An 8,406-nucleotide genomic window follows, 5' to 3' on the forward strand; every position below is an offset into this window, starting at 1 on the left:
GGATGAGAGGTGCGGTTGCCCTGCTGGCGCTCATCACCATCTTCACCTCCTCGGTCACCTTCTACACGCTATGGCAGACAGAGGACTCTCGCACTGTCCTGGTGAATTTGTTCGTGCCCACCTCTCCCTTTCCTTCTCCCTCTTCTTCTTCCTCTTCTTCTCCCTCTCCGTCTCTCTCTCCAACTTCTTCTTCCTCTCGACGGCCATCCCCGTCGTCTGCTCCATCTTCACCTCCACCACCACCCCCGCCGTCTTCTCCCGCATCTTCCCCATCTTCGTCTCCCTCGACCACGACGAGAGCCGGTGCACCAGCCGGCCCAGCAGGAGTCGGGGCGAAGAAGCTCACGCCGCTGGCCCTGGCCATCGTCTTCCCACAGTTCCACCCGATCCCCGAAAATGACCGCCTCTGGGGCGTCAACTTCACCGAGTGGACCCTCCTGCGGCCCATGCCGCGCCGCGTGATCGACCAGATCGTCTACAAGCCCCACCCTGACCTGGGCTACTACAACCTGCTGGACTTTGACCACCGGCGGTTCATGCGCGTGCTGGCCGACCAGTACGGCATCCACGGCTTCTGCTTTTACCACTTCTGGTTCAAGGACCGCCCCGGTATGTCAAAACCGCCCCCTTCAGCCTCTAGAACACCTTTTCGATGTCGGAAACATCTTCATATAATCGTTAGATAGATATTACTTTCTGCATATTGGACTACCCTTGTCTAAATCGAAGTCACCCCCTAACACTTGGAAATATTTCGTTGGTTGTTGTGCAGTGATGAACCTACCGGTGGAGCGCATGCTCAAGGACGGAGAGCCCAGGAAGCCGTTCGTCCTCTGCTGGGCCAACTCCAACTGGACTCGCACCTGGCACGGGAGCAGACAACGAGGTCATCCTCGAGCAGGACTACTCTGACCGCGAGGGCAACATCAAGCACTTCAACCACCTGCTGCCCATGTTCCGCCACAAGCTCTACATCCGCATCAACGACCGGCCCGTGTTCCTCATCTACCGCGTCGACCCCAAAGATGCCCAGGCCATCGCCGGCATCATGGAGCTGTGGCAGGAGCTGGCCGTCGAGGCCGGCCTGCCCGGCATCCACTTCATGCGCTTCAACGGACCCTACGTCTGGGCCGACTCGCCCACCTTCGCCGGCTACGCCCAGTTCGAGCCGGGCTTCTCCACGGGGTACTCGGGTCAGTGGAATGCTCCCCGCGAGAAGACAGGTCGATTCACCGGGTTTCAGCTCTTGGACACCCCGACCCTGTGGGCGGCTGCCGAACAGCGCGCCTTCCCGCGGGTGGCCGGCCTGCAGCAGTTCTTCCGCGGCGCCTTCCTCCGCTGGAGCAACGCCCCGCGGCGCAACTGGACCAACGGCAACCACTACGCCTACCCCATGGTCTACCACAACTCCACGATCTTGGGTTCGAGCGGCACCTGCGGCGCGTGTACGACCTGGCGGCCAACGACGGCGCCACCGTCACCGGGCCGGAGCACTTTGTGTTCCTCACCTCGTGGAACGAATGGAACGAGCAGTCGGCGCTCGAGCCCAACGACATCGACGGCTACGACGCTCTGATGGCCGTCAAGCGCGTGTTCAAGCCTCACACGGGCAAGACCGTCGTCCACCTGGGCCACACCGGCGGAGAGACCGGGGTCTTCACGCGGGACCTCTTCAAAATGTTCCCCGAGTACAACCACACCTGGATACAGGACAGCAACCTGCCGCCGCCCGCGCCCAACATCGTGCTGCTGCACATCCACAGCGCCATGGTGCGCGAGGGTCCGCGCTGGGGCATCCTCGGCCTCGTGAAGACCTATCGCGTTCGCAAGGTCCCGATCCTGCTCACCATTCACGACTACCAGTGGCTCTTCCCCGAGAATCCCAACCCGGAGCTGAGCGTGCTGGAGACGGTCGAGCCCGACCCGGGCAACGTGAAGAACACGACGGAGCTGTTCAGGGCGGTGGACAAGGTGACCTTCCCCGACCGCTCGGTGTACGACTACTACCGCTCCAAGATCGGCGAGAAGCGCTGGGACGAGAACACGATAGAGCTGGTGCCGCACAGCTGCCTCCTCGCCCACAGCGACCGCTACTTCGTGGCGCCCGTGGAGAACAACACGATCAACATCGCCTTCGTGGGCCAGTTCGACGGCTACAAGGGCGGCGGCCTGTTCTGCAGCCTGTCGGGGAGCACCGCACTGCAGGAGAAGCACAGCCCGCTCACCCTCCGCTACCACCAGTTCGGCGTCAGCTCGCGGGCCTGGAGGGAAAACTGCACCAGCCCCATCATCTTCCACGACAAGTACGACAACCACAGGCTCGAGTCGATACTGCAGGAGAACAAGATCCACATCATCACCTTCCTCTCGCTCTTCCCCGAGACCTTCTCCCACGTCCTGACCAGGCTTCTGCGGGCCGGCATCCCGCTGGTCTATCTCAATCGCGGCGCGCTCACCTACCGCCTGGCGGGGGTGAAGCACACCTTCCCTGTCGAGGGGCACGAGCTGGCGGGCGTGGAGGCCGGCGTGTCGCGTGCGGTGGAGTTCGTCCTGAAGCGCCAGGGCACCGACATGACCCTGCGTGAGCTGAGCCCGCACGTGCAGCCCGCCAAGTGGTACCTGCTCAACTACCCTGTGCCCGCTGCTTGATGTTGTTTCAAACAATACAGCAAATAAATGGCTACACGCACTTTTCTTCCATTGGGAACATTGGGAAATGTTGTTGCTATGCACCACACAGCAGGCTCTGGGTTTGAACTGGTGCCCGCTGGACAGGTATCGAGACTGACGTGCACTGCAGCCAGCGATCATCATCATCACCAATCAATCCACATTGACGCGCATCATGCCCTCGACGCCCACGCCACACTTGTGGCACTTCATGGCCATCCGCCCGCAGCAGTCCCAGCAGAAGGCCAGGTGCATGCAGGGCACGAGCACGGTGTCGCGCCGCGCCTGGCGGCACCGCTCGCACAGGCCGCGCCGCCGGGCCTCGTCCCGCTCGCGCTGGAGGCTCTCTGTGATGCGCTCCTCGCGCGCCAGTCGGTCGCTGAGGATGCCGACGAGCGACTTGAGCTTCTCCAGCTCCTCCTCGTACTCCTTGGTCTCCTCGTCGTCGTGGTCCTTCATCTTGAGCTCACGCTTGCTGGGCCGCCGCAGGAGTGCGTCCTTCTTTTTCAGCTCTCGCTTTCGCGCTTTCTCTTTTCGTGTTGCATTGTTAGGCGAGGAAAAGCGAAGACGACGACGAAAGAAAGAAGCGAAGACGATAGCTGAGGAGGCGGGAGGGCGTACTTCGCGCTTCGTCGTCGCTTTGGCTGCTCGTCGCAAGCTCTTCCCTGGATATCGCCGAAGCCACCGAACGCGCCCGCGATTGCCTGCCTTCCACGAGCATCGCGTCTTTTTTGTTTTGCCAGAGCAGTGAGCGAACCACCCACCTGGACTGAATTGTTTGATCGTTTTTAAACGAAGCAATGAATGTGTCCAATCACGAAGGCAGCACCTTGGAGGAGCTTGGAAATCTGTGCGTCCTTGGCGTAGGCCAAAGGAATCTGCAGTTGGGTGATGATGACGGGTTACGTGGTGCTCGCGAGCGCCATATGTCACACGCACTTCAATGCGTGGACACCCACCAATGTTGGGCGAAGGAGTGGGAATGGGGCTGTGCCTTGAGTTTGTCGTCTTTGGCGCGCACGTCCGCGCCGTGCTGAATGAGCAGCGCCACCGCAGCTTCGTGTCTGGAAGCGTCGATCACAATTGTCAGTTCAAGGTCGAGGCACGCGAGGTACGTAAGCAACATGCAGCCTGCGACGCACACGCACACGCACACGCACACACGCACACACGCACACAAGTGTGGCATCAAGAGTGTACCCGTTTCGCGAGGCGAGGTGAAGCGCGGTGCTCTGTGATTTGTTGCCCTTGTTGACCAGTGCCCCCGACTGCAGCGCAGTAGAACGAAGAAGAAGAAGAAGGTGAAGAAGAAGAAGAAGATGATGATGATGATGAAGGCCAGAGATGTGCACACGAGTGATTGGAAGCTGTAATACCTCGAGTAGTAGTCGGACCACGCTGACGTTGCCGATGTACGCCGCCAGATGCTGTGCGCGCGCCATTTGATCCGAGGCGTCAGTCACTCTCACTGCAGTGAGAGGAGCAGAGCACACGGCAGCAAAAGGCGTGGTGCACGTACCAGAGGCGTGAAGCCGTGGTCTTCGGGCAAGTTGACGTCCGCGCCGTGCTTGATCTGATCGCAGAGCACGAGGCGCAGCCAACAATGAGTGTAGTCGCTCACCAGCACAACGTAATCAAGACAACCTGAGGTCAGTCAAGCACAACGGGCGCGAGGGAGTACCAACAGAGCGGCCAGCTCGACGCCAGAATCGGACTTGAGCTCGCAGGCCCAGTAGAGTGGCGTCTGACCACGCCCGAAAGATGTGTCAATAAAAAAAATAGCTAAGTGGATGCACAGGGTTGTAGATGAGATGGGCGGCGCACCTGCCCCTTTTCGTTGCGGACGTTGACGTCGCGCTTGTGGTCGCCCTTGTCATCTTCCAGCAAGGCTCGCACCTTGGCGCCCTTGCCCGCCCGTATCAGCGGAAATAACTCCATCTATCGCCTTGTCCGTTGTTGGATTTCACAAGAGAATGTGAAAGATGAAGATGAAGACGTGTGCGGTTTGTTTGGTGGGGGGGGGTTGGTTGCAAGCTGTGTTGTATCCTGGGCCACGAAGTTAGCTCTCGCTCTCTTTTCGATTTTTCCTCTCTTTCTTTCGCTCTTCGTTTTTTCTTTCAAGAAAGAAGAGGAAGAGGATGAACAAGTATTTACTACCATGACCCGACGAAGCACAAGAAGAAGAAGAGGTAACGGTGTTGAGGTTGGGGTTGACCTTCCTCTTCCCCTTTAGAGCTTCTTGTACTCGAGCTTGCTCTCGAGCTTCTTGTTCTCGGCGAGCTTGCGCGCGGCCTTCATGAAGTCTTCGCTGATGACGTAGTCCCTCTCGGCCCTGATGGCGAACATGCCGGCCTCCGTGACGACGTTCCTCAGATCGGCGCCGTTGAAGCCGTCGGAAAGCTTGACCACCGACTCGAAGTCGATGTCGCCGTGCTTGGTGATCGACTCGGAGTGGATCTTGATGATGTCCAGACGCGCCGACTCGTTGGGCAGAGGGATCTCGATCTTACGGTCGAGACGACCGGGGCGAAGCAGGGCTGGGTCGAGTACGTCTGGCCGGTTGGTGGCCATAATGATCTTCACCATTCCCAGCTCGTCGAAACCGTCCATCTGGTTGAGAAGCTGTGCGCGTGTTGCAGGAGAGAATGCGATTAGACCTACATGCGGCCCGTGTTGTGGGACTTGACCAGTGGGATGGTAGTGTAGCGGTACCTCCATGAGCGTCCTCTGAATCTCTCTGTCGGCGGAGGTACCCTGCGAGAAACGCCTGCCTCCAATAGCGTCGATTTCGTCCATGAAGATGATGCACGGCTGGTGCTCACGGGCATAGCCTGCGCAGAGGAACCGCGGTAGACACCCCCACGATAGGTGAGAAACAGCCCCACGGTGGTAATTAAGAGGCGGAGGAGTACAGGAAGAATCACATACCGAACATCTCTCGGATCAGACGCGCGCTCTCGCCGATGTATTTATCAACAATGGCCGAAGACACGACTGCCGGTGGTCAGGGGGAGTGGCCAGGCGCGTGAGTAATGGCAAGAAACACATCGCCACAGTGGGGGATGTGCGCGTACCCTTCATGAACTTGGCCTCCACGTTGTGCGCCATGGCTCTGGCGAGCAGGGTCTTGCCGGTACCGGGCGGACCGTAGAGGAGCACTCCCTTCGGGGGCTTGATACCCACGCGCAGGAAGAGCTCAGGGTTCGTGAGGGGCAGCTCGATCGTCTGCGCGTACGTCAGATCGGTGAGCCAATGGACAGCTCGAGCGCTTGTAGACAGCAAAGATGAAGTGTAGAGCATGAAACGCAAAGGCCAGACGAAGCTGTACCTCACGAAGATCGCGAATCTGTTCGTTCAAACCACCGATGGAGGAGTAGGACACCTCGCCAGGGTCCTCCGACAACATCTTGAACACCACAGGGTCGACTTCCCTGGGCAGCGCCTAATCATGCACCACAACACGACCGTGAGGCTTTGTGCGCGCTGTGATGGAGAACGACTGACTTCAGCGTCGAGGTGACGACGACGTACCCTCATGATGGTGAGCGTGGTCATGTCGAGAGCCACACGGGTGCCAGCGATAAGCTTCTTCTTCTCCACGCGCTTGCGGCAACCTACCACATAGCGAGGACCGCTCGAGGCCTTGACAATGACTACAAACGAGGGTTAGATGAGCGACACAAAAAGATCAGGCATTTTGGAGCGAAATGAGGTGTAGAACGCCGAATTCGAGTGTCGAGGGGAGGCGTACACTTCTCATCGTCAAGCTGGCGCAGCACTTCACCGATGATCTGACCCACGCTCTGGAGAGCCTTGAGATCATCCTCAGATTTGTCATAGGCTCTCTTCTGCGTCTTGAAGTCCTCCCTCACTGAGCAATGCCAAGGTAATGATAACGATAAGCACATGATTCAACCAGCTAGGGTTGAGATGGAAGGCGATTGTTGTGGAGCTGAGGGAGAATGTAGATTTGATGGCGCAGACGTACTCGAACGAACTCGATCGTTCACTTCCTTGTGCTGCAGTAGCTTGGCCCTGAAATCGTGCAGCGCCTTCTGCTTTCTTTCATCCATCGCCATTCTCTTCTCTTGCGTGTAGTTTCTCTTTGTGTAGATCTATGTGTCCTCGCCAGCGATTCTTGATCTCAGCACAACACAGCAAAGTGCTGCGTGGCCGACGTAAGGTGGCGGTCCGGGACATCTTTTTCTCTCGTTTCGTTTTTAGTTTAGTGTTGTTCAAAACAGAACGAAACTGTTACGAATCTTGGTGGCCGGCATTTTCCGGGGGCGGTAGGCCATCCTGCGCCATCGGCGAGCACGAACACAAACGCAGCGGCTCTTTTGTACAACCTCTGATTAGATGAAGCGCTCTGCCATTGCAACTGCTACCGCGAGGTCCGCTTCCGCTGCCACCGTGAGGCGAAGCACTGCCGTGCCGTTGGTCCTGCGTTCGGCCACCAGGTCGGCGATGGTGTCCGCCCCTCGATTTTCGGCCATTTCCGGCGCTGGCCAGGCCCACCCAGGCTTCGCCGCTTTGTCCTCCATCTTGCCGCGCCGCTGCGGCTACAGCACCTACATCCCGGACAGTACGTTATTCAATCTTGACCCCCTCTACTTTAATTCAAGTTGAATTAAATCATTTTAATTATGCAATTTTGATTAAAATCAATCGGCAGTGTCCGTGGGTCTGTCCGATGAGCAGAGGGAGATACAGCAAGTGGCCCTTGACTTTGCCCGCAAGGTAGGTGCCCCCGTCTAGAATAACAAATTTGTATATATTAAAAATAAATAATAAATACGAAAACGCCCTTCATGGACTTGGCACCGCAGGAGATGCTGCCGCATGCCGAGAAGTGGGACGAGGAGGAGATCTTTCCCGAGGACACCCTCCGCAAGCTCGCTGAACTCGGCTTCGCTGGTACCGCACGCCTTCTGCCCCTACTTCGCTCTTGGGCAGCGCACAATATGAATGTACGCCGTTGCGTGCAGGAATCTACATCAAGGACGACATCGGAGGTAGCGGGCTCTCCCGCCAGGACGCCGCCATCGTTTTCGAGGTACGCGTGTTCTATCGTGTGTCGTGTGTCGTGTCGCGTGTTGCGTGTGTTGCCTTCAGTTAACCGAGCAGAGCATGGCGGCACAATAACCACACACGACACACCGTAGGCCCTCTCCACGGCGTGCCCATCGACCACGGCCTACCTGTCGATCCACAACATGTGCGCCTGGGTGGTGGACCAGTACGGCAACCAAGAACAGCGCGAGAAGTATCTGCCGACTCTGCTCTCCATGGAGGTGCGTCGTCGAAGACCTGTCCAAAACACATGAAGAAAACAGGGGCGCTCACTCTCAACGTGTTGCGTGGTTGTCGTCGCCATCGTCATCAACCGATCGGAAGTAGAAGTTCGCGTCGTACTGCCTCACGGAGCCGGGAGCCGGCTCGGACGCTGCGGCGCTGAAGACGACGGCGGCCAAGGACGGAAACGACTACGTGCTCAATGGCGAGAAGGCCTTCATCAGTGGAGGCGGCGCCAGCGACGTCTACATCGTCATGGCTCGCACCGGACAAAGCGGTAAGTTGATTTTTCATCATTTTATGGTTTCGATAATATTACACAAAATTATTACAACTTTCATTATTTACGACAGGACCCAAGGGCATCTCGTGCTTCGTTGTGGATAAGAACACTCCCGGCCTTTCGTTCGGTAAGAAGGAAAAGAAGGTGCGCGGCTGTTT

At 57.9% G+C, this 8,406-nt stretch overlaps 4 protein-coding genes across 4 annotated transcripts; 2 read left to right on the top strand and 2 right to left on the bottom strand.

Moving 5' to 3' along the window:
• Window positions 1-2: 2 nt before the first annotated feature.
• Window positions 3-2,649, top strand: ACA1_315040 (Glycosyltransferase; the record flags this gene model as incomplete). The annotated part of the gene is made up of 4 exons (XM_004340439.1): window positions 3-9; window positions 325-609; window positions 819-1,396; window positions 1,429-2,649. The coding sequence occupies 4 exons, from the start codon at window positions 3-5 to the stop codon at window positions 2,647-2,649; spliced, it is 2,091 nt and encodes a 696-aa protein (XP_004340487.1).
• A 174-nt stretch (window positions 2,650-2,823) lies between these two features.
• On the bottom strand, window positions 2,824-4,608 carry ACA1_315050 (chain a, 4ank: a designed ankyrin repeat protein; the record flags this gene model as incomplete). Its single annotated transcript, XM_004340440.1, has 9 exons — window positions 2,824-3,200; window positions 3,292-3,396; window positions 3,500-3,548; window positions 3,692-3,734; window positions 3,871-3,938; window positions 4,047-4,097; window positions 4,190-4,243; window positions 4,352-4,414; window positions 4,495-4,608. 9 exons carry the CDS (start codon window positions 4,606-4,608, stop codon window positions 2,824-2,826), a joined length of 924 nt encoding a protein of 307 aa, XP_004340488.1.
• A 291-nt stretch (window positions 4,609-4,899) lies between these two features.
• On the bottom strand, window positions 4,900-6,749 carry ACA1_315060 (26S proteasome AAAATPase subunit RPT4a, putative; the record flags this gene model as incomplete). The annotated part of the gene is made up of 8 exons (XM_004340441.1): window positions 4,900-5,292; window positions 5,383-5,501; window positions 5,599-5,664; window positions 5,745-5,895; window positions 5,999-6,112; window positions 6,202-6,323; window positions 6,422-6,541; window positions 6,659-6,749. The coding sequence occupies 8 exons, from the start codon at window positions 6,747-6,749 to the stop codon at window positions 4,900-4,902; spliced, it is 1,176 nt and encodes a 391-aa protein (XP_004340489.1).
• Window positions 6,750-7,137: 388 nt separating this feature from the next.
• ACA1_315070 (Isobutyryl-CoA dehydrogenase, putative) lies at window positions 7,138-8,392 on the top strand (the record flags this gene model as incomplete). The annotated part of the gene is made up of 7 exons (XM_004340442.1): window positions 7,138-7,255; window positions 7,346-7,410; window positions 7,500-7,587; window positions 7,659-7,726; window positions 7,836-7,964; window positions 8,071-8,242; window positions 8,319-8,392. Coding segments are annotated over 7 exons (714 nt in total), but the record flags the coding sequence as incomplete, so codon positions are not given.
• Window positions 8,393-8,406: the final 14 nt, after the last annotated feature.

The sequence above is a fragment of the Acanthamoeba castellanii genome (assembly GCF_000313135.1).
Source record: "Acanthamoeba castellanii str. Neff unplaced genomic scaffold scf7180000083887, whole genome shotgun sequence".
Lineage (NCBI taxonomy): Eukaryota > Discosea > Longamoebia > Acanthamoebidae > Acanthamoeba > Acanthamoeba castellanii.